Source organism: Meriones unguiculatus, chromosome 7 (assembly GCF_030254825.1).
Source record: "Meriones unguiculatus strain TT.TT164.6M chromosome 7, Bangor_MerUng_6.1, whole genome shotgun sequence".
NCBI classification, from domain to species: Eukaryota; Metazoa; Chordata; class Mammalia; order Rodentia; family Muridae; genus Meriones; species Meriones unguiculatus.
Window position 1 is genome coordinate 90,535,335 of NC_083355.1, and position 24,653 is coordinate 90,559,987.

The following is a 24,653-nucleotide window of genomic DNA, read 5'->3' on the forward strand; positions in this document are numbered from 1 at the left end:
ACGCCCAGGCGCAGGTAGCAGCGCGTAGCCCCGCCCTCAAGAGCTCCAGGTCCCGCCCCTGAGCGCGCCAGATCATCGCTCGCCGGGCTAGGGAGAAACCCCAAGTCCCGCCCTCCGTGTAAGACCGCCCCCGCTGACATAGACAGGCAGAAGCATAATCCAATGAGAAGGAAGAGCCGGATCCTTTTGTCCTATGGGCTGCGACAACACGGAACAGGCGCTCTTTCCGGGTCCTTGCACGCATCTCTTTAATCCAGCCGGACCGTGCTGGGACTGAGAGGACGGTCTGCGCAGGTAAGCCTGTTCCGACGCCGAGGGTGCCGCTGTGCCCACGCTGAGGTCGGGGAAGGCCGGGCTAAGGGCAGGAGGAGTGAGCATGCCGTACACGGCCGGAGTGGGCGTGGGCCCGGGCCAGGCGGGTCCTCTGGGGGCCCCACGGTCACCTTGCAGCTGCCTCTGTGAAGTTCGGGCCGTGATGGGTGGGACGCTAGCCCAGGAGTACTTTTTGGCATAGATTTTGGGAGACGGTCTTTTTTTTTTTTTTAAGTTTGTTTGTTTTTCGAGACAGTTTCTCTGCGTAGCCATGGTGGAAGAGATTCTTGTTTGTTTTTGTTTTAAAAGGGGTGTTTGGCTTGCCTGTACGTGTGTGCTGTGACCATGCCTGGTGGCCATAGAGGCCAGGAGAGGTCGGTCAGATGCTCTGGAGGAGTTACAGATGGTTGCGAGCCGCCTGGTTGGGGTCGCGAACTAGAACCTGAGCGCCCTTAAACACACTGAGCCATCTACACGCACACACCCCTTTTTTATAAGAGCTTTCGTTCTTAATTATATGTGTGGGTGTGTTTATTTTCTTGTCTGTGGAAGGTCGAGAAGACCCAAGCGCGTCAGACTCCTGGACGTGTAATTTGAGACGGGAGGTTGTGAGCTCCGGGGTGGGTGCTGAGGTTTGAACTCTGAAGAGCGGCACGTGCCCTTTCCTGCCGAGCCATCTCTCTAAACTTAGTGGTGTCTTTCTCAGACACAGAGAGGTTAGGTGGTGGCTTGCCTGAGATTTTGTGCAGGCTGGTATGTGGGAGAGTTAGTAAGCCGTGGTGTGGACCAACCTCCATTCCCCACGACACCCAAGTTGTGCGTTAGTGAGAATGGTACTCTCTCCACACTACTTCCCCAGAATCCGGGTGCGTTTGTGGTCTCCCTAGGGACTTTGGCGAGCACGACACTCCTCCCACCTTGGATGTCCCACACACGAAGTCTTGGGTGTGGAACAGGGTGGTAAGAAGGAGAGAAAAACAATAACAACCAATGAGTCGGCTACCTGGAGAAGACAAAAACCCCACTGCCTGGCAATCCAGTTGTAAATAACAGTGGAAATCCACTGAGGTCGTGTGCTGTGTGTGATTGAGCCTAGAAGTGGCAGGATGTTCTTACATCTCCGTTGTGGCGTCGTCGGTCAGATGCTGTTAGCTCCGGAAGCCTCACTTCCCATGTTGTGAAGTGGGGCTTCACTTTATTTTTGTTGCGTGTGATGTGTGTGTGTGTGTGTGTGTGTTTGTGTGTGTGTGTGTCTGTGGAGGTCAGGGGCCAACTCTGTGGAGTTGCTTCTTCTGTGGATTTCAAGGATGGAATTTTAGATGTGTGTGTGAGAGAGAGAACACGCTACTGTATGTGGGTGCCCTCAGAGGCGGGAAGACTGAGGTGCAGGAGGTTGTGAGCCACCTAATAGTGGGTGCTAGGAACCAAACTCAGCAGCAAGTGCTCCTAACTGCTGAGCCATCTCTCCAGTCTCTTCTTGTATTTTTTTACACTGGACAGAATTCCTAATGAGCAATCTGCGTTTTCGCCGTTTCCCTCCTTTGTTTAATATTGAGGGTGGGAAACTTATTGAAAGGGCCATTCTGCCCTGGGTTTTTCCGACTGGCGGCATTAGCATTTTGCATCTTATTATGCCTTAGGAACCAGTCTTACTGAATTTTCCTGTGATTGCATTATTTCTCACTTTATTTATTTCGTTTTTGTGTGGAAGTTAGAGGACAACCTGAGGGGTCATTTGTCACCTACTTTGTTTGAGACAGAGTCTCTCATTCCGTCTTAGTTCGTTAGGCTAGCTGGCCTCGGAGCTTATGAGGGAAGAGTCTCCTGCCTCCACCTCCCATGGAGTGAAACTGTGCTCTGGGGATTCCAGCCTGTATAAATGTCAAATGCTTGGCCCAAGAGCTGTCTCCCAGCCCTCACTGAGTAACACAGCATGCTGTTTTCTTGTACATCTGCAAGGCTGTGCAGCCATTGTTTCTGTGTAATTCCCTAGTGTTTTTATAATGACCCTCAAACCCCAGGTCCTCCAGCCAGGTTCTGGGGATAAAGTTGTAGAACAGTCCCAGGACCCCCTTGGACTTGGAGTCTGTCCTTCGGTAACAGTGAGCGCAGAAGCACTGAGCCACCCACCTGTATGTGCCATTGCTCCTGTTTCCAGTCCAGGGCCCTGGGATCTGCTGCTTCGTACACAGAGCCCCAATAAGCCCAAACCTTTTACTGGGCCCTGCGACTTGGAGAATATTGAGGCTGGGCCTGGAAAGGTCATGGAGGAACAAGCAGACCTTTGCCAAGCTCCAGAAGTAAAGCGGGACCTGGGAAACTGCAAACAGACTGGGTGGTCCCTAAGGCATGGGTGAGAGATGGGGAGCCAAACAGGCTGAACCTTTGAAAGCATTGTAAAAATGAAATGAGGTGACCTCCCCATCATGACACAGGCAGCAGAGAAGCCCAAGCAGGTCCCTGGAGTGTAAAAAACACTTTGGTTGCTCTCCTGATAGTGGGCCTGTACCCCAGTTAGTATGGAATTCCAGGGGAACGTTTAGGGCCAGGCTGGCCTTGACCTCACTAACTCACTAACTTCAGCCTCCTACTCCCAAGTATTCTGATTACTAGCCTGGGCCTGCCTGGCTTTGAGCATGTGTCTAGAACAGGGCAGGTCCCCACCTGGCAACTAAGGATCAACAGATGGCGAAGATCAGTTATACACGGGGGAAAACTACTAATTTTAAGCACATTTCTCCCCATTTTCATTTTTTTATATCAAAATTACTTAGAATCTAGATCCCCCAATTGCACAGCTTCATAGTAGCTTATCTCGAAATGAAACAGCTGCTGAAAGTAGCATTAATTAAAGGAAGCTCTGGTGACTGGAAATACTATACTCCCCGGTGTTTTAATGCCCTTCATAGTGATGTGCGATCTTTTTCATTATTTAAGATTATGGACCTCAAGCTAGGTGTGGCGCTGCATACCCGTAAGCACAGCATGTTGGGACAGGAAGAGTGTGTGATGCTACCTTCTGCCGAAAACAGACCTCTTCACCCCACCCCACAAAAGATTGTAGATTTCAGACTATTTTTGATGTTGGTACCCTTTAATTTAATTGGGACTGCTCTCATAAGTAGATTTTCATGAAAACCAAAAGACAAAACCATTCCCATTAGCTTCTTTTATGTAGATTTTGGAAAAAGATACCATGTAGTTCTTTTTAAATATAAATTCTGCATGGTCTGGTGGCACATGCCTTCATTTCCAGCGCTCAGAAGGCAGAGGCAGGACTTTGAGGTCATCCTGGTTTACAGAGTGTGCTCCAGGACAGTCAGGGCTACAAAGAGAAACCCTCTCTTGAAGAAAAAAAAAACAAAACAAATAAATATAAGTTCTGTTCCGCTTAAGTAAAGAGGCCAAGCTATCTTTTTATTTTAAAAAATTGTTTTTGAAACAACTATATTTAGCATTTCATTTTATATTTAGCATTTCAATATGAACAAAATTAGAATAAGAAAAATCAAAACACACGGTGTTTTGTTGTTTGTTTTTTAAAAGGTATCAGTGTGTGCCAGGTGTGATGGCACATAGCTATAATTTCATCACTTGGTAAGCAAAGACAGCAAGGGACAGCCTGGGCTGTAAATTAAGTTCCAAGTGGCACCATGTGTCAGTGGCTACATTTGCAACCCTTCCTGAGTCGTCTCTCAGCCCCTTGTAGGGTTCTTTTGAGAGTCTAGGCAGCCTAGGCCGGCCTTAACTTAGTGACCTCACTGCCTGAACCTTCCAAGTGTAGGGTTTTGTTTGTTTGCTTTTCTGGGGCTTAGGTGTGTTTATTTGTGTATAAATCATTACAAGACCAGATCTAGGTCTGTCACTGCAGCCCATTACTTTAGTGTGCAAGGACCCACAGCTGGCCAGTCTCTCCCCACCCCCCAGTCCACGGCCTTCTCCTGGAAGCCCTTCCCTTTCAGGCTTTGGAGGAATGGGTGTTACACACACCCCACTCAGCCCCAGCCTTAATAAAGTGCTTGAACAAGGGGCAGAACCCAGGTAACCTAGTCTCTCTATTCTCAACCCAAACTTGGGGAAGACACTTTTCCCCAAAGCCCTCAGCATTTCAGACAAAGGCTGCATGGGCCCCTGGTGAGGCTGGGATACCCCATTCTCAGCCCCCACAGGCTCCCCACAGGCAAAATGCTCTCCTGCTGGAGGGGAGGAAGAGATGCCTGGCTTTTTCTAGAGCTAGGCTGATGGCAGCTGGATGAACGGGCTAAGAAAACAGCTTCATATTTGTCTCACTTCTGTCAGAACTCCCCAACCGAGAAGACATTGGCACAAAATACCTAAAGTTCCCAGAAGGAGGCGGGAAGGGTGCCCCAGGCTCCCCCACCACCAAGGGAGGAATGGTAGCTGGGAGAATTTACACTTACCTATAGTGGAGAGTGAAGGTCTCTGTCTGCATGTGGGAATGTGATGTCATCACTGTACGCCAGATGGAGAAGAGGGCTTGTCCCGGGTCACTCAGGAAGAAGCTGAGAACTGGACACCCGCCTCCTACCTCCTAGGCCACCCTACCATTTCTAGAACTGCACAGATTCTCTGGCCTGGCCCCCTGGCAGCTCTTACCCATGCAGTGTCTCTGATTCTGGCAACTGTTCCCAGATCCTTGAGACAGGACCCCATCGCTCCAGCCAAGGAAGGAGTGATTTGGAGCCCATTCCTGGGGCTCTAAAGCAAGTCCTTATGGGAAAGGACATGTCCTAAGCTTCAGACTGACTCAGATAGACCCCTATACCTTGATAGACTATGCTCAGACCCTGACACAAGAAACCCCACCCACACACCTGATTAAACCATACGGAATTCCAAATTCCTGACTGGCCAAGAGATCACCCTGGCCCTCATTGGCTAGAGGAAAAACCCCAGCCCTGATTTGATTGACCAGGGAAAAGATGGCCTTGGTCAAATGGTTGGGCCCAGAGCCACTTCGCCTGTGTCTGTCTGAGATCCCGGGACAGGATGGCTAGGTCCAGGAGAAGTGGGAGAAGGTGATGCCATAGAGCTGGGCACAGAGTAAGAAGACCCTTTTCTCGGTGATGAGGCAATGGTGGTTGCCCACATGGCTATGCACGTTCTGGATGTAGGTGGCCCCCCGGGCTCACAGTAGTGGTATGGCCTGCACTGCAGGTAGAGCTGCTGGCTGCCTAGTTAGGAGGAGCCATGCCACGCGTGCACATGGTCGCACCACACTCACCATGGTAAATCAGCCTGTGCGCACCCAGGATTGCAACTTTTCCCTGTCCTTGCTCTTCTCCCCCAGAAGAGGTGGTCAGACTGCTGCATTCGGGTGGGAGGCCTCCGTGTTAGGGAGTGGGGAGGCCTGCCTGCTGGACGACATGCAGGAGGCTGGCCTGGGCTCTGCACCTTACCTTGTTTGAGGGGTCCCCAGAAGATGAACGCTGTTTCGGGGCCCCAGTTGACAAATTCCTGGGGTTTCCACCGCACACGGAGCACACTAGAATGGACCACTTTGCAGAAGGTGGTTTTCTTGCCATCATCAGCCGAGTAGCAAGTAGTGATGGGAGGGAGCATCGTTCATATGGATGGTGCACTCTGCCCGCTCAACCTCAGGACCCGGTTTGGTGCCCAGCAGGTGGCTGGCACTGGTGATGGTCACACACTGGTTGCACGGGGATGGCAGCATCTTGTTGCCAAGGATAGGGAAGTAGGTGTTGGAGAAAGTCCACTTGAGGTTAATAAGCCAACGTTTGGGGCCCTGCGGGGCGCTTTTGGAGCTGTAGAGGATGGGGATGGTGATGAGGGCAAAGAGGTCCATGAACACTACTGATTGCCACTCCTCTGCCAGGGAGCATGCGGCCTCCCGTATCCCCTCACATGGCACCAGGAGCTGATCTGCCAGGCTGCCCAGGCCCCACCACAGCTCCGACCCAAGGGATCCTAGTGCTGACTTTCAAGAGCCCTCACAGACCCGGCCCCCAAGTGTGGGTTTTGACCATTCAAAGCCAAGTACAGGAATGGGGCCTAAAGAAGACCCTCCCCCCACAGCTTTGACCAGTGAGGATCATTAGTTGCTACCTCAGCAAGAGCATTTCAGCAGAATGTTGGGGTTGCGAGAGGTGAAGACGTTGAATTTGCATGTAGCTCACTCTTCGGGGTACTCCTACACCTTTGGATTGGAGGGGGAGTGCCCGCAAGTGAAAACACTGGTTTGCTCTCAGGGAGCCATTAAACAGAAACTAGACGTCTGCCATGTCCCCACGGAAGGACGAAGTGGGGAAGGTGTCTTGGAAAGGCGCGGAGACAGATGTTTACTTCTCCAAGACGAGTCAGAATTCACATGAGTGTTTGTGGCGAAGAGGCGGAAGGAGTGAAGCGATTTCTGCATGGTCACGTCTCTTCTCTGGGACAGAGAATGACAATGTCCGTCAGTCGTGGGAAAGCGCTAGCAGCAGACAGGACGGCGTGGGCGGCAGCCTCACGGGGGACCCCCAGGAGCGCGGTGGAGCTGCCAGGCAAGTGGGAGGGCACACAGCTGGGGTGTCTCACGTTCTGTGTTTCTCTTGTAGGGACGGCAATGGATAGGAGCACCTGGCAGGGTAGGAGAAGACGCGGGCGAGGCCGCCAGCAGAGCCCTGCCCTCAGGCAGTGTGATTCTAGTGAGAGGCAAGTGTGTAGGTTTGGGGAGCCAGCTTTGCCTGGGGCCGTTCTGGTGCTGTCCAGTGCTGTTGTGCCACAGGTGTGTTCGTCTCTCAGAATGAGTCGGCGATGGGGCCAGTAGGCTGGGAAGCCTGACATGTTGCCGTCAGCCCACTGCCCTGGGGAGTGAGGGCAAAGGGACACACCGTGTCCCAGTGACTGGCTTCTAACCACAGTGTCAGCCATTAGGTGACCGTAGAGTTGTCTGCCACAAGTGGAGACTTGGGGCAGGCAAGAAAAGATCTTTCTGGGAATTTTCTCTAGTGAGTTCTGGAAAAGGACTTAAATAAATATGTAGTTAACATACGTTGTTTATGCAAATATATGTAGTATGTAGGATAGCATGTTTTCATAATATGTACACATCTTTGTGTGAACTGTGCGTCTTTTTTTTTTTTTTTTTTTTTTTTGTATTGGGGGTTGCTCTCTACGTATCTCTTGACTGTCCTGGAACTCACTGTGTAGACCAGACTGGCCTCAAACTCACAGTGTGACACAGCTGCCCAGCATACCAAGCCTTACTATACACAGAAGTGTACAGAGCAGAAAGCAGTGAATGCTGCTTGCCCAGTGTAAGCCTTCACCACTTTATGTCTGAAGGAAGCACAAACATCCATGTCTCAGCCCCAGCCCACACCCCGTCTCCACCAGGCCTCAGCTGAGGACTCCCAGGACTTCTGTCACCCTCAGGTTTACCACACACGTGCCAGTTTCTTATACGTGTTGGTCCTCCTCGTATGCATTTGGTGGGCGTGTGTATACATGTGTTTATACCATGGTATACATGTAAAAGGGAGGGGACAAGTTTGCAGGGATCAGCTCTTTCCTTTGCCATGTGAGTCCCAAGGACCAAACTCAGGTCATCAGGCTTGGCCACTTTTACCCACTTAGCTGACTTGCCAACCCAGCCCTTTTTTAAAGTAGATAAATGTAGGGGTGGTGAGATGACTCAGTGGATCCAGAGTCATGCTGCCATGACGTGAAGGAAAGAAGTGACTCCTTCAGACCGACCTCCACATGTATGTTTGTCCACACCCATACACAATTTAAAAAAAAAATTTTTTTTTAATTTCTAAATGTAAGATCATGGTGTCATATCCAGGTACTTCTCCAGAATAAATTAACACAAACAGCAACAAAAGCCTTCAAAGACAATGGGAGAAAGGACGGAGCTGTGGCCCTGGGAGTTCTGCTTTCCCCTCTGAAAGTGCTCTCTCTCGTAAGCCACCCTGGCTTGACTGTATAACATCCCTTGATAGGCCGCCCTGCCCTCGGAGCCCTCAGCACAGTGGGTCTCGTGGGTGTAAGTCAGCACGGCACCCAATGTTGGTGCACTTTCTTAAGCCCTGTTTTGGCAGAGTGGCCTGGAAACCTGCTGGGCACAGCCACCTTCCGGACTCTGTGTGGCAAGAATGGAGCAGCAGTCCTTGGATGAGAAAGACCAGCGTTTCTCACTGCAATTAATCCATCCTCCTGCTCATCAGAAAGCTCTGGGCAGAAAGGGAGAGAAATCATTTTCCTACAGCTATGTAGGAATTAGCTGTAGGAATCGGTATTGATGACACGGGCTGTTCTTTGCCTGCCCAGACTAGCTTTACAAACTCCCTTCTATTGTGTGAGCTGAGGATTCTCACCCTACACTCCAGTCTGTGATTGCCACAGAGGCTGCTGGTGGCTTTACAAATGCAGTGTGTCAGCCGTGGCGCCACAACCTAATATCACCGAGGAAATTACCTCTGTTCACCGAATCTCAGCTTCTCCATCTGTAAGGTTGTCTAGCCAGAGAAAATTTAAACTCTACCGCTGCTGAAGGCAATCAAGAATGGCGCTCACCTACCTGGCAGAGTAAACGCTGCTAATCGGACAGGGAGCCCAGCTCCTAACATTCTTATTGACAAAGACCTCTGGTGTCAACAGGTCCAGCACACGGTCATCACAGAGCACCCAACATTCTGGCCACCATGATGCTGAATCGTTGTCAAACTCATCCAGCAGAGCTGGAGAGTCTTCCGTACCAGGTAAGCTGGGAGGGGCTCCTAGCCGGCCTGGAGGGAGGATAAAGCCCCATCCTGCCCTAGAGCAGGTCCTGCACTGACCACCATCCCTTAGCCGGGGCTTACATGTGTTGCTTTGCTGGTTGGGGGAGTGGAGAGCTCAGTCTTGACCTGAGGGAATTCTAGAGGCAAGCTGATTTCACTGAAGGAAGGGACCAAGTGTTGGGAATAATGATTCTGGGGCAGCTGGTCGCTGCCCCACATGGACTCTTTATTATTGGGTGGCTCTGTGTTTTAATTTAGCTGGTTGAATTATTTTTCTTAAAGATCTTCCAGGCTTTTACTTCGACCCTGAAAAGAACCGCTATTTCCGTTTGCTCCCCGGTCATAACAACTGCAACCCCCTCACAAAGGAGAGCATCCGGCACAAGGAGATGGAGAGCCGAAGGCTGCAGCTGCTGCAGCAGGAAGACAAGCAGAAAAAGGTGGGCCTTCACCGTTGGCTGCCCATTCGCCCCTACTCTGACAGCACCCATCTGCTACTAGGTGCAGGTGGCCAGTCAGATGCCCTGTGACACTCTCACTGAAATACGACAGACAGTGTGCTGTCAGATTTTCCCTGACAGGGAAATGATGAGGAAAAGAGCAGGCAAGAGGCCCCATTTCCCACTCTCTTTCTGCTTGCTGATGCCAGACCCAGGCATCTGGCCTTGTCCTGCCTACATCAGCCTGTTGCCTGTCACCGAGCCTAGCAGGTGGGGCACAGATTCCAGCAAACCCCCAGGGGTGCCTAAGAGGACGCTATCAAATTTTTTTTTCATGGAATTTCTGTCCATTTAATACCTGTTTCTCTCATTGTGTCCTGTGGAACTAAATACCTCTGTTACCCAAACCATAACACAAATACATCTCCAGTGGCTTTTTGTTTTTGTTTTTTGAGCAAGATTTCTTATAACTCAAGCTGGGTCATAAAAGACTTGAGAGCACGCTGTGTGCAGGGATGGCTTTGAACTGGTGTGTAGGACTCCTCTCCTATGCTAGCATCCCAGATCTGTGCCAGCGTGATTGCCTTCACTGAGTCTTCCTGTTTTCTTTTGTTCTGTTTGCATTTATAAACCAAGAAAATTACCAGAATGGGATTTAATGCATCTTCCATCCTACGAAAAAACCAGCTGGGTTTTCTCAACTTCACCAGTTATTGCCGGTAAGACAATACCTTATTTTGTCTTGAATATTCTTTCCTGTCCTTCTTTCTGTAGTCTGCAGATGTAGTCAGGAGAGACCTTGTGCTACTCTCTGAGGGCATGCCTTCAGTTTGCGGGCTGCCTTCCACATTTTTTTTAAAAAGTGTTTCTGCCTGCATGTACACCTGCACACCAGAAGAGGGCACCAGATCTCATTATAGATGGTTGTGAGCCACCATGTGGTTACTGGGAATTGAACTTGGGACCTCTGGAAGAGTAGCCAGTGCTCTTAACCTCTGAGCCTTTTCTCCAGCCCCTCCACATCTTAAACAGCTTCAAGTAACTGTTTCTCTCCTCCACAAGGAATGGAGACTCTTGGGACTCTAGTGGGAGAAAGGGGGCTTATGTAGACATTACGTGGGACTCTGGGGTCCTCACAATAACTCCATTCCTGAGACCCCTTCCGGTGACACATACAGCATTAAGGGGACATGGACATTCTCAGCTTCGTCAGAAGGCCTGTGTCAAGGACCAGGGATGTAGCGCAGTGGAGTAGGGCTTGCCTCACAAGCCTAATCCAAGCTCCAGCATTTCCAGAAGAAACTCTGCATACGACTTTTGTGGCATCTGTAATTCTCTAAGTTGATCCCCCCTCCCATTTTCTAAAGAGGAAATTGCAGTCTAGAGGGGAGTGACTTGCGCTGCGGTGAAAAAAGAAGCAGGGTCTGTGTGACCGCAGCTCCTGACCCCAACCCTGCTTCCTCTACTTGCCCTGGACCAGTTCCTGGCCCCAGAAAGGTCGACTGTGCGGTACCCACTTCAGAGAAGAGCAGCTGCGAGGGTAGCACACAGCCTCTTATGCCTCCCACCCAAGAAGAGCCTCAATGAGAGGACAAGCAGCTTTCGTGCTTGAACTGGAGAGGGAGCTGTGCTGTGGAGGAGGGAAGGGGCAGGGAGGTGGGCGTTGTCCGTGCAGACTCCTGTAGTCCACGCTGTGCCCTTCATCTCTCAGGCACGTTCTCTTCATCCCAGAGAAAGTCTGTCCTAGGTGACTGAAGCAAATCCCTCTTGAGTCTTTCTTTGGCTTGGGGGAGAGCCACCCAGTGGTTCAGCATTGTGTCTGAGAACTGCTGTGGAGGTAGGTGTGGGAAAAGCAGACTCCCAGCTGTTTGCCTTGTTTGTTTTCTTGTTTGTTTGCTGTTTTGTTGTTGTTGTTGAAACACGGTTTCTCTGTGTAGCTTTGGCTGTCCAGGACTCACTTTGTAGACCAAGCTGGCCTGCAATCACAGCAATCGGCCTGCCTCTGCCTCCCTGAGTGCTGGGATCCCAAGCATGTGCAAGGTGTTTGCCTTTTTTTACGGTTGAAACGTGACCTCTTTGCCATGTTGCCCAGGCTGGCCTTGAACCTCTGAACTCAAGCCATCTTTCCACGGAGCTGGTTCTGCACACATGCCCCGCTGTGTGCCTGGCTGTGATGTCCATGCCCTCCCTGTTTCCATTTCCCTCTGCAGTTTATCCCACGAGCTGCGGGTGAGCTGCATGGAGAGGAAGAAGGTAGAGATTCAGAGCTCAGATCCATCTGCTCTAGCAAGTGACCGCTTTAACTTCATCCTGGTGAGCGTCTGTGGGTGTCTGGCATGGCTGTCACGCCCGGCCTGGAGTTAGCATTCACTAGGCCTAGCTAACAGAAGCCGATTGCAGTAAAAATAGGAGTCTTCCTGTTGGCTTGGTGGGGTGGTGCAGTGTGTGTGTTTCCGTCACTCACCCTTCATTCCTGTCCTGTGACGTAAACCTGGGTGTAGCCACATGCTAAAAACAAAGTGTCTTGTCCCTGGCTGTGGGGCGGGCAGGTGAAAAGCTGCACACGGTGGGCAGTATCCATGGGCCACTGGCTGCAGCACTAGAAGTTCCCTCGCTCCTGACCGTAGTGGCAGGGCCCCTCCTACCTTGTCTGTAGGAAGTGGAAAAGTCTCTGTATTTACTGAAACCTAGGCTGGGACTCAAGACCAACTACGGGAGCCCCAGGTCGGTGAAACATTGTAAGGAGCCAAAGCATGCCCTGCATATGGCTAATCCACCCTCTCTACGGGCCTCCTGAGAGGGTGGCCTGCCGGGAAGGCCACATCTTTGCAGGAGTCAGGGAAAGCCTTGGAGACTGAAAGCCTTGACAGCAGAGCCTGTCCATGAGAGAGGTATTGGGGTCAGGCCCAGACTCTTTGCTGCTACAGCCCCTCCCCTGGCACTTGTGTGCCCTCGGGTGGCACAGTCTCCCAATCACAGCATGCCATGTGACTGGGTGGCTAGTACAGCCAGAAAACTGGGAAGGTGGCTTTCCACATTTGATTTTCAATTCTGGTAGGTTCATCCAGGCACATAACTTCTCAAATTTTATAGAGTAGGAGGAATTTCACTAGCACCTGAGTCTGTGTGCACACAGACTTGTGTATAGGAACAGAAGGTTACATAGGGAAAAAGATAAATACGGAGAGTTTAGTTTAAAATAGCAACGTTATGCTTTTGTTTGGAGTTCTCTAAGAGAGAGCTTATTGGGGTGTTTTGAAACAAGGGAACTGTCACCCTCCCTGGTTAGCCTCCAACTCAGTCCTCCTGCCATAGTTAGCTTCCTGAGTGTTGGGATTACACACTGTGTTGTATTTTAAGTTAAACAGAGCAGAGCATCACTATGGAGCTGGCCTAGAACTCACAGAGCTCTCCATGGCTTTCATGGTGGCCACACGGTGTAGTCCTCTGGGCCACCATTGAGATCCTTCCAGGCTCAGTTCTGAGGTGGTCACTAAGAATGCCAGACTTCCTGGCCATGGCCTCTCTGCCATCTTCACCAGGGCCTCCGAAATGGCAGGGCAGACCCTGTGAGCTTGGATGGAGATCACTCCACTGAACAGGAGCTAAGTTAGGTCCCTGCCATGTTACCTCACGGAGAAGAGCTGAGGCAGCTCGCTTAGCTTAGGCTGAGGGATCACATGCGGGCTGTTTCTTCCCTCCAGGCAGATACTAGCAGTGACCGCCTCTTCACAGTGAATGATGTCAAAATTGGAGGCTCCAAATATGGCATCATCAACCTGCAGGGTCTGAAGGCCCCCACGTTCAAGGTGCACATGCATGAAAACCTGTACTTCACCAACAGGAAGGTATCACCTGTCTCTCCGCCCTCCAGCCCTCTTGCCTTTGGGCCTAGGATGCTGCTGGTAGTTTGATAAATTTAGAGAGGGAAAGGGAAAAGAGCTTTGTGAAGAACGCAGGAACCACTGTCTCACTTTTCCATGGGACAGATGGCTTGTTAGTTCCTGAGAGCCCTCAGGAGGAAGGCCCAGAGCTTTGTAACGTTGGGAGAGAGACTTAGCTTAGACAGTGGGGGTGGACTCAAGGCAGTGTGTGTTCACTGGCCATCAGGACATTCTTTTCTGAAGGAACAGGATGGATCTGAAGGGGTGTGGTTCCCAGAATGTGGGCTACAGTGATCACGGCCTGGATGGAGTCCTCCCCCGTGTGTCACAAAATGTCAGGCACTCTCTCCATCTAAGAACAGCCTTTACACGGCCTCTGTGACGTCCTCTTCAGGAGGGACATGAGCCGTAAGACAGATAGTGGTGAAAATGGTGTGGGGAGCCAAATGTGGTAGCTGTACTCCCACTCAGCACACAGGAGGCTGAGACTTGGGGTTTGCAGCTCACTTAAGGTTAGCCTGAGCCATGAGGTGAGCCTCGCTGGTCTCAGGAGACAGAGAAAGGAAGAAAGGAAAGAAAGAAACCCCTGGTGAGGCAAGATGCAGGACACCTTTGGTGAAGAGTTAGACTTGTCTGGCTGGAGAGAAGGCTCAGAGGTTAAGAATACTGTCTGCTCTTCCAAAGGTCCTGAGTTCAGTTCCCAGCAACCACATGGTGGCTCACAACCATCTATAATGGAATCTGATGCCCTCTTTTGGCTTGCAGGCACAAATGCAGGCAGAATACTGTATGAATGAATGAATGAATGAATGAATCTTCCAAAGGTCCTGAGTTCAGTTCCCAGCAACCACATGGTGGCTCACAACCATCTATAATGGGATCTGATGCCCTCTTTTGGCGTGCAGGCACAAATGCAGGCAGAATACTGTATGAATGAATGAATGAATGAATCTTTAAAAAAAAAAAAAAAAGAGTTAGACTTGTCTCCTGGCCCTGTAAAAATAGAGAACTCAGGTCTAGCTTGCGGGAAGGGGCCATTACTAGCTGCCTTGGCACGGGACCCATGCTGGTGTGCAGGGACTGCAGCCTGGAGTTGACTTCCTGTCCCCCTCAAGGGTCCACATGTCTGAGCAGGAAGCGCCACTCTCCTCAGAATGCTCCTTCCAGACCATTAAGAAAGAAATCACATGTCCGTTTAAGGGGTAATTTAGTGCTTGCCTGACTTGTTCAAAGCTTTGCACTCAGTCTCAGTACTGTGGGCAGCAGGGGCGTCATGTGTCTGGGTCCCTACAAGTCTTTTCTTTCTTTAATTTTAAGGGCTGCGTGTAGGTACGTGTCCACTCATGCACATGCATCTGTGTGTGTCTAGAAGAGGGAGTTGGTTCTCCTGACGCTAGGACCCAAAGTCAGGTCCTCTGAGAACAGCAAGTGCTAAGCCATCCCTTCAGCCCCTAGCTGCCATTTTCTAGAAAAGCATTTTCCCATTGTTGTCCACGAGCAGCGGTCAAGCCAGTCTCTCTCTCCCCTTCCTCTCCAGGTGAACTCCGTGTGCTGGGCCTCACTCAGTCACTTGGATTCCCACATTCTGTATCCTTCAGCCAGCAGGTGAATGGGTTCAGTGGACAGCCGTTCTGGCGTGGACCTGAGCATCTGTGGACACAGCCAAGGGGTGGGCCGTTCTGCACCCATCTCACCTTTTGGGAAAAGACTGCACCTAAGTCCACAGCAGGGCGTCTCCACAGGCAGCTGAGGTCCAGAGGTGGCTGTTTCTGGATGATGATCAAGCTCCAGTATGTCAGACATCTGGAACTTGATGTGTAATTGCTCGAGCTAGCACTGGGCCCTGGAAGTCTGCCTCCAGACAGCCCCAGCATCCCTGCCGGGGGAGTCAGTGCACAGCCCTAAGAAAGTACCCGGCAGTGAGGTGGAGGTGGAAACGCTGAGAAGGCCATGAGGGGGGCTCTTCATTTGACCCTGAGACTAGATCTGAGGGCCTGGGGCTGCAGAACTCACCAGGCTCTGCCTTCTCAGAACCAGCAGAGCTTTTCTCTAGGGACATCGCAGCCCACAGCAATGGTGCCTGGGCTTTCTGTCTAAAGTGTGTTTTACAACACATGTTCATGAACACACATGAACACTTGGTGTTAGTTCATCCCCGTAGCTGGTGAGTTCTTAAAGCCTGCGTGCTATCATGAACTTGAGGTTTAGCTCATCGTGTGCTCAGGGAAATACACGTGTGGGCATGTTATACCATGGCCTCGACAGACTCGTCCTTGGAAACCGCAGTTCTCTGGTAGAAGACAGATTGCAAGGGACTAAGAGCTTTTAACTGTGCCGTGACATCATGTTCCTGAAGAAACTGCAACTGAATGTGCCAAGTCTGGACAGTGTTACATCTGGACAGTGTTCTCTGCCCTACTTTGTTTTATGATTTCCTGAAGGATGCTAATGGCCATTCTCCTCCCAGAGGGTGGCCTTGTTGGTCCCTGACTGTCCTTAACAGGATTTTTGTCCAGGCTGTGCCTCATGGGCCTTGCGGAGACGCCAGGCTGCGCCACCCTCCTCCCAGCCTCACTGTTTGTCAGTAGTCACCAAGGTAGGGAGTCCTTTCCGGGGTCTCTGAGGGTGTGTCCTCTGGGTGCCAGAAGCTGGGCTGGCCCCAGTTCAGCACATGGGGTGGCATAGGCGGCACTGAGGGAGCGTTCCCAGAGTCTGCCCCAGGATCACTGCATTTCAGAGTTTGCAGCCTTTTAGAAACCCTTTAGGTGGGTTCAGCAGTCAGGGTAGAGGGCACATAACTAGCCGGTGCAAGACATCTAAACACTGGCTTGTGCTACCTGTAGCAACCATTCAGAAGGCGCTGATCAAGCACCCCGGGGTGACCGGCATGCTGGCTGACTGCAAGCAATTTGCTCCTTCTGGCAGACTTCAGAGAGAGTCTGCTGTCTTTAGACTTGCAGAGTTGGGATCTGCCAGATGGGGTCAACCGCAACAGTGCAGACCCCCGGCAGAGCAGGCCTAAGGCACAGCTACTCCATTCCCACATTCAAGCATTGCTTGGCCTCCGGAAGGTGGAGGCAGTGCCTACCTCAGCAGGTTCCTCGTGGAAGTAGATGACATGTGGGACGTGTGTCTTACCACTTTACAGATAAGGAAACTGAGGTAAAGAATCGGGGCTGGAGAGATGGCTCAGAGGTTAAGAGCACTGTCTGCTCTTGCAGAGGTCCTGAGTTCAACTCCCAGCAACCACATGGTGGCTCACAACCATCTATAGGGAGATCTGGTATCCTCTGCTGGTGTGCAGGCAGAACACTGTATACATAAATACATTAAAAAAAATAAAGATTTACTTATTTATTTATGTATAAAGTGCTCTGTTTGAATGTATGCCTGTATGACAGAAGACAGCATTAGGTCCCATTATAGATGCTTGTGAGCTACCATTAGTGGCTGGGAATTGAACTCAGGACCTCTGGAAGAACAGTCAGTGCTCTTAACCTCTGAGCCATCTCTCCAGCCCTTAAATACATAAATCCTAAAAAAATAAGAATGGGTCAAAAATTAACCCACAAAACTAGTTTTTTTGTGTGTGTTAGAAATCTTGATATTAATTCTCCTTGGGAAAGATACGAAGTGAGGATAGAAACTGGAAAGGGACGGGAGGGAGACTTTCAGGATACTGGCATGCTTTATTTCTAACCGGAATGGTGGGCACGTGGCTGGCTTTACCCCTTGGCTGTGTTCTGTCAGTTCATAGTTTTCAGGATTTGACCTGAACACTCTTGGTGTTGGGATCGGGACTGAAACCACGTTCCCGTGACACCCACAGCACCCCTGTAACAGCTGTTAGCACTGTGGGTGCCACAGTCTGGACTGTGAACATGAGTTGTTTCTTGAGCAGACAGCTCAGCTAGGGCCTTCTCTAGTTACCACAAAATCCAGTAAAGTTCTTGGTCCTAGAGTTCTGGGGGCTGGGAAGTCCAGCAGCATGAGCCAACCTTTGGGGAGGGCCACCCTTGGCTGCTGAGATCAGGGATTGTCGTTCTCTTGTAAGTCCACCATTGCCCCTTTGGAGCCCCATCTGCACGACCTCATCAGATCCTAGTCACTTCCCAGAGTTCCTCAGCATAGGACTTGGGGGGAGGTAATTGTCGCAGATATGAACTCTGGGAGACACCTAAACCACTGTGGCCTTTGAACAGCTTTTCCCAGATCTGGTGGTTTCTAGCCTGGCAACATGGAGGGATGTTCCTGGGCCTAGAAGGCAGCCCTGTTTTACTTTGTTTCTCTTATCAGGTACAGACCAGCCTGGCATGCTCTGCAGTTTCCGGATCCCTGGTGCCTGGTCCTGTGCCTGGTCCTTGAACGTCCAGGCAAATAACTGCTTCAGTACAGGTGAAACATGGCCGCCTCCCTGGGTGTCAAGTACAGATTTCCACAGACCTGAAGGTCCCACCCAGCAGTTCCTTTTCCCCAGACTGCCAGCACCCCTGGTCTCAGGGACCCATTTCTTGTCTCCACCAGGTTTGTCTCGGAGGGTCCTGTTGACCAATGTGGTGACTGGACAGCGACAGTCGTATGGAACCAACAGTGACGTCTTGGCCCAGCAGTTTGCAGTCAAGGTCAGTCTGACTTGGAAGAGCGTAATAGAACAATGCCTAGAGTGGAATATTGGTGGGAGGGCTTTCCTGGTGTAGCATCTGGCCACCGCATGGGAAGGGTGTTACTGTTGTTTTTGCTGGTTGTTTAGTTTTGATTGGGATTTCTTGAGTCTCATGTAGCCAGGCTGGCCTGGAGCTCACTATGTAGGCCAGGCGGTCCTTGTATTCACAGAGGCCCCTCTGCCTCAGCCTCTGGGGGTGCTGAGGTTAAAGGTGTGGTCCACCAGGCCCAGCTGCATCCATAGGCTGCTCTGAGAGTGGGTCTGAGCTGAGCAGACGTTGGCTGGTACAGAACTGCCTCTCAAGCTCTTCAGCCAGTTTTCCATTTAAATGAGTCGTTAGCAGTTCTTGAATATTGGATCAGCCAGAAGGCGACATCAGTTTTAAAATTCTAAGTTGGGGCTATGGATGTAGCTCACTGGTAGAGTATCTACCTAGCATTTCATCTTTAGAGAGGTTAAAAAAAAATGTATAGCTCTACTACTAATTCAGAGCACTTAGCTGGTATCATATATAACTTTCAAGGTATATACATTTAAAATTAAATTGTCATCATTACTGTATTTCAAAGACTCACCTATAGAAAATGCTCTTTCTGCTGGGCACAGAGGCTCCTGCACGCATGTAATACTAGCACTTGGGGAGATGGAGGCAGGTGGATCTCTGAGTTCGAGGCCAGCCTGGTTTAGAAAGTAAGTCCAGAACAGCCAAGGCAACACAGAGAAACCTTGCCTTTAAAAAAAAAAAAAAAAGCTCTCTTGGAGAGAGTTGGAGGAGGGAGTCAGCTGACCTGTGTTAGATAGGAGCAGAGCTGATGATCCAGACCTCCATCCACCTGTGATAAAACCGAACACTTGACCCCAGCTGTCTGCCCTCACCACCAATTCATCACCCCAGATCGCACCAAAGCCTTCCTGGATACAGGGAGACATCACTTGGGCCTTAGAAAAGATGCCTAAGGGGACAATGGCCCTACCTCCAGGCACCTACGGGCTCCCACAGGCCACACTGGAGGAGACACAGGGTCTGTGTCTTCTACCCTCTCACAAGAACTCAGCCTCCCTTCTGACTCCATTGAGACCCAAACTCCTACCAACCCTAACAGCAGGACACACCCTCCCAGCCTTAAGGACAGGTGGTAAAAACTGGGCGCCACCCTTTCTCTACAGACTCCTTTGCTGTTTAATGGCTGCCGTTCTGGGGAGATCTTTGCCATTGACCTGCGTTCTCCAAGTCAAGCCAAGGGCTGGAAGGCCACCCACGTTTTCCATGACTCAGCAGTAACCTCTGTGAGGATTCTCAAGGAGGAGCAGTACGTGCTGGCATCAGACATGGCTGGGAAGGTAGGAGATACCGACCTCAGACCAGACCACACAGGGTGGCAGGGTGCAGACCATACCACACAGGGGAATCTTGTCAGAGACCCTGATACCAAAACACCAGGGTGTGGGCTATCCTGGAGCTGTTGCTCCACATGAGCTTAACCTTGCCTAGATTCAAGTGCAGAAGGGCCTGTGGTTCTGTGATTCTGATGCACTCAGGCCTTAGGAGTTAGAGACATTAGTCTTCAGACTATGTAAAGGCCACTGAGACCACCTCACCCTTCTAGCACCGTACTCAATGGTCATCCTGTGCTTGCTAGGCGAGTAATCCTTTTTGTTTCTTCGTACAGATCAAGCTGTGGGACCTGAGGGCCACTAAGTGTGTGACACAGTACGAAGGTCACGTGAATGAGTACGCCTACCTGCCCCTGCATATGCATGAGGAAGAGGGGATCCTGGTGGCAGGTGTGTGGGGGAGGGGAGAGCCCATCCATCACAGGCTACCCATGGGGTCTCACACATCTAAAAGCGGCAGAGTGAGGGGGTGGTGAGCCATGGGAACTACAGAAAACTGAGATAGCAACAGTTAGCCACTGATGTTCTCCACCACCATGCCAGTGGCAGGCATCACCTCTGAAACAGGCAGGTTGGACAGCGGGCCTCTCTGAGTCACAGGATTCCATCAGGAACCATCTTGTCTAAAAGCTATCCATCTACTCACATCCCCTTCAGGGGATGCCAGAAATTAAGGGTACCTAGAGTGCTTGGATCCTGGCCCTTTAACATACCCATAATCTACCAAGAAGCGGCAGCTGTCTGGCTGTGAAGCCCTGAAAGGGTTGAACTGACTATAGATGGTATTATTTCCAGGCCACAACACAAAAATCTGTCTTTCCACATACAGAACAGTGGACCCTTGGTGTGTTCTCAGGCTTTCCAAAGCATCACGTGTGCTAACGTTCCTACAGAAAGTACCTGTTCCCTGGTAAAATTCCTGGGAGCTAAGAAGCATCACTGGGCTTCACTCTGAAATGGTATCCCTCAAGTCTTCATGTCAGCAGTTGCCATGTGCTGACCAATAGACTAAAGATTAGCCTTGCCTGAGAGGGTGTCTGCCTGGCTGCAGCAGTGAGCCACAACCCCAAGTCCATCATCTGCCAAGGCAGCACCGTGGGCCGAGAGTCAGTGAGTGGCCCTTTCAGGTGTGACTGCCGCCCCCACAGATCTGTCTAGAAGCACGCAGCTTCCGGGCTGCCTTAGCCCACAGTGTCTGGTGCCACATTACTCCCCACTTGAAGCCCTGCAGACTTCAACAAATTCTTCAGCCAGAGTGGCTGTCATCTGCTCTGTTAGGATGTAACAGAGTTGAGAGGCCCTCCTGGCTTGTATCTGTCCTGAAGAGGAGCCCGGCTGCCTGGCATCTAGATCAGGCCGGTGGGGCGCCCACTGAGAAGAATGAGCCTGGTGCTGGCTGAGCCACTGCTGTGCCACAGCCAGCCGGTCCATGCTTGTCACTTTGAACACCTGCAGCTAGTTACGGTCCTGGTCTGGGTTTTAAGAAATATATTAGCAATACCTTCCTCCCGTGCAGTGGTTCTCAACCTTCCTAATGCGTGACCCTTTAACATAGTTCCTCATGTTTGGTGTCCCCAACCATAAAATTATTTTCATTGTTATTTCATAACTGTAATTTTACTACTGTTACAAATCGTAATGATCTGTGTTGTTTGTTTTGTAATATTTTTGTTTTTTTGAAGCAGGGTTTCTCTGTGGAACCTTGGCTGTCCTGGAACTCACTTTGTAGTCCAGGGCCAGTCCAGGCTGGCCCTGGACTCAGAGATCCGCCTGCCTCTGTCTCCCAAGTGCTGGGATTAACAATCTGTTTTTTGTTTTTTTGTTTTTGTTTAAGATTTATTTATTATATATACAGTATTCTGCCTGCATGCCAGAAGAGGAAACCAGATCTCATTATAAATGGTTGTGAGCCACCATGAGGTTGCTGGGAATTGAACTCAGGACCTCTGGAAGAGCAGCCAGTGCTCTTAACCTCTGAACCATCTCTCTAGCCCAATATCTGTGTTTTCTGAGGGTCTCAGGCGACCCCAGGGAAGAGTCATTGAATCCCCTCCCCCCAACAAAGCGGTCTCGATTCACTGGTTAAGAGCACCCGGGTGTGTATGTGTGTGTGCTTAGTATAATCACATTCACTCCTGAGAGAGCCGGAGAAGCCATGCCTACATACCACAACTTTCTTTTCCTTCTCTGTCTAACCTGCTGCGTTGTCTTCCCTCTTTCTTAGTGGGCCAGGACTGCTACACAAGAATCTGGAGCCTCCACGATGCCCAGCTGCTCAGAACCATCCCTTCGCCATACCCGACCTCCAAGGCCAACATTCCCAGTGTGGCCTTCTCTCCTCGGCTTGGGGGCCCCCAGGGAGCCCCAGGGCTGCTCATGGCTGTCCAGCAGGACCTTTACTGTTTCTCCTACAGCTCATTCTATCCAGGCAACCTGGAGGAGGGCAGGTAGGAGTGGCAGGCACATTCTGTCTACCTCTAATGAGGACATTTTAAGTGGTGCTTAATGAGTTCAGATGGAGTCCTTCAGCTTCGGAGGTCACAATGCAAAGTGGCTGACATGGGCGGCTGGAGAGATGACTCAGTGGTTAAGCATTGGCTGCTCTTCTAGAGGACCCAGACTTGACTCCCATCACCCACATGGCAGCTCACAACCATCTCAAACTACAGTTTCAGAGAATCCAACGCCCTCTTCCAGCCTCTTTGATACCAGGCATATATGTGGCACAGATATAACATGCAGACAAAACACTCACAAAATAAAAAGTGATTTTTTTCAAAGTTTATGTGAAATAACAAGTAAGAGCGCAGTTAAATTGTGGGCTCAGAGCATGAAAGGCCTCCTCCTGAATTCCATCGCTATTTCCCTCCATTATTGTCAGAGCAGACTGGAATGAAGAACGGCTGCTCTCAAGAGGAACTGTGCGGTGGTGAGACCGCCTGAGTCGGCGCCGCAGTCCCAGGAAGCGCACCGTGTGCCCTCAAGAAAGGCAGATGGGATGCAGGCCGTGGCTTTGTGTCTGAGGATTCAGGACCAAGTCTGACACCATTATACACCAGCAGCCTTCTCGAACAATACCGATAGGTCCCAGATTCCTCAGTTACCTCGCACAGCTATTGGGAGGGAAGATGGATCTTTGCAAGTGGCAAGGTCAAGGAATTTGGCTTTGCCTTTTCATAATCTTGGAGCTGAGTTTCTGAAATATTTATAGTGTTAAGAAGCCTACAAGCAGCAAAGCAAACAGCGTGTGTGATGTGTTTCTGGTTTATACTTGTCTTCCTCCAACCCCTCGTGAGGGTTTCTGTGTAGTCCTCACTGTTCTGGAACTCACTCTGTGGGCTAGGCTGGCCTCATCTACCTGCTTCTGCCTCCAGAGTGCTGAGACTAAAGGCGACATGCATCACCACACCCAGCCTGATTCAAATCTTGATCCCTGGGCCACTGAAACGAGTACCCAAGGATATCCCTCCTTGCAATGGCAGAAAAGACCAGCTTTAATACCTTGCTGGAGACCTTCAGGTTGCCCTCCTCTGCACGTGCTCTAGGAGGCTGCTCTCTAGACCTCTCTCTGTCCCCGGCCATCAGAGGGACAGAGTAGGCATTGTCAGCAGGCAAGCAGAAGCTACAGAGCAGTGGGTGGAGTCCTCTGGCTTCCTTCCTTTTGGGATGAAGTCTGACCCGAGGCCATGGCCTTTATCACAACAATTCTCTGGGTTCCAGTGACTTTTGTCTCAAACACATATTCCTGTTAGCCATGGTGCTAATCAAGCAATTACCCATGAGCAATAAAACTCTTCTTCCTCCTAATAAAACTTAGAAAACCAAATCCTCAAAATGAGATTGTCATGTTTAGATCTCACCTTTTATTTGATCCTTATAACAATTCATAAAGGAGTCAGGGAATAAATAGTGACATAGTGACCAGTGTGATCTTACAGATGAGGCCAGGATCCCGGCTCAGTGGTCAGTGTGTGCTTGATTGACAAGCACTAGGCACCGCCTTTAGGTGAGAAGCTATTGCAATACCAGTGTCCTTCCTCTTCAGAGGCCATAGCCTGAGCAAAGCCACAAAGGTGCTAGACCACAGCATCCTGGAAATACAGGCTCTTCTAGTTGTAGAATTGTGAGGGTAGGTGTCAGGATGATCGCTCAGCACAAAGCAATGTGTATCCCATTAACTGCAAACCATCTGCTGGCTCTTGCCATGCGCAGTGCCTACGTCTGACAAGTACATGGGGAAATGTGACAACAGTAGCCTAACAAAGGTGGATTAAATACAGTGTCTTCTAAACAGTAGCTGAAACTAGTTCCATTAATGAGAATGCACACAGGCAGAGACTGAGTTCTCTCCAGGAAAACGATTCTAAAGCTAGAAATACAAACATGGTTGCATAACTATCATTACAACACTTCCCCCCAACACCTGGAAGCCTAGCTTTGTTCCCAGCTGGAACACCTCTGGGCCAGTCGCTGGCGTAGGGAAGCACCCATCGCTGCTGTCACAGGAACCTCAGGACAATGGGAAAGGAGACTGCTGAGCCTTCCTGATGTTAATGGACACAGGCTTTTCAACTTTCCTCTTAAGAAAACAGTACTGACTGACCTTACCTGGAAACAGAAAAGCCATGGTGCCTTGAAGGGCTTGGATGGTGATACCAGGTGGCTCTGCACTGAGTCCGCATGCAGCTGTAAACCTGTGAACACAGCCACCCACCTTCCAGGTCGGTGAACACGGAGAGTTCACACGATGCCTGGCAGGGCGATGGGCTACTGAATGGCTTTCCAATTGCCAGTAAGCCAACTAACTAGCTGAGAGGCCCCAGAAGTATGTTAAGGATTCCCCCACCCCACTCCCCTACTTAGGAGACCAGTTAGCCACGATGGAGGCCTCCTGTAATCCCAGTGCTCACTGAGCAGCCATCTTCACCTGCAAGCTAGTTCTGTGCAGTTATTAAAGCCTGTATGAAGCACCTGGCGAGGAAGTGACCTGTGCTGATGGCGTCCCGGGAGTTATCTGGGAGGAGAGGGACGGGTGTTCCTTGGAGGAGAGCCATGCTGTTTCTTAATCCAGGTGCTGGCTGCATTTGTGGCATCCAGCTGGAGAAAATGAACCAGGCTGACGTGCTTTACGGTTGAGGATGTTTCTGCAGGTCTTAGCCTGCAGTTAGCCAGCTTTGCCCTCAGCTGAGGCTGGGATCCTGTTGGTTTTGGC

At 50.6% G+C, this 24,653-nt stretch overlaps 1 protein-coding gene and 1 pseudogene across 3 annotated transcripts; one reads left to right on the top strand and one right to left on the bottom strand.

The window, feature by feature from the left end:
* The first annotated feature begins 216 nt into the window (after nucleotides 1–216).
* Dcaf4 (DDB1 and CUL4 associated factor 4) lies at nucleotides 217–23,276 on the top strand. Of its 3 annotated transcripts, none has more exons than XM_060387822.1 (14): nucleotides 217–294; nucleotides 6,891–6,987; nucleotides 8,938–9,038; nucleotides 9,342–9,499; nucleotides 10,136–10,218; nucleotides 11,710–11,812; nucleotides 13,204–13,347; nucleotides 14,921–14,970; nucleotides 15,900–15,979; nucleotides 17,680–17,778; nucleotides 17,908–18,005; nucleotides 19,214–19,387; nucleotides 19,717–19,831; nucleotides 21,666–23,276. In XM_060387822.1, exons 2-14 carry the CDS (start codon nucleotides 6,899–6,901, stop codon nucleotides 21,890–21,892), a joined length of 1,521 nt encoding a protein of 506 aa, XP_060243805.1. In that variant the 5' UTR covers nucleotides 217–294; nucleotides 6,891–6,898; the 3' UTR covers nucleotides 21,893–23,276. The 3 variants fall into 3 exon arrangements, with proteins under 3 accessions (XP_060243805.1, XP_060243806.1, XP_060243807.1); XM_060387823.1 differs by having other exon boundaries at nucleotides 13,204–13,308; XM_060387824.1 differs by lacking the exons at nucleotides 217–294; nucleotides 6,891–6,987; nucleotides 8,938–9,038; nucleotides 9,342–9,499; nucleotides 10,136–10,218 and having other exon boundaries at nucleotides 11,693–11,812; nucleotides 13,208–13,347.
* Nucleotides 5,327–6,709, bottom strand: LOC110558852 (alpha-N-acetylgalactosaminide alpha-2,6-sialyltransferase 6-like; annotated as a pseudogene).
* Nucleotides 23,277–24,653: the final 1,377 nt, after the last annotated feature.

What these genes read in the sequence shown, in the direction of transcription:
- Dcaf4 (XM_060387822.1), top strand. Translation starts at nt 6,899, where the DNA reads ATGGATAGGAGCACCTGGCAGGGTAGGAGAAGACGCGGGCGAGGCCGC. An exon ending in CAGTGTGATTCTAGTGAGAG is followed by an intron (nt 6,988 to 8,937) that starts GCAAGTGTGTAG and finishes TGGTGTCAACAG; the next exon opens with GTCCAGCACACGGTCATCAC. An exon ending in CCCAGCAGTTTGCAGTCAAG is followed by an intron (nt 18,006 to 19,213) that starts GTCAGTCTGACT and finishes CTTTCTCTACAG; the next exon opens with ACTCCTTTGCTGTTTAATGG.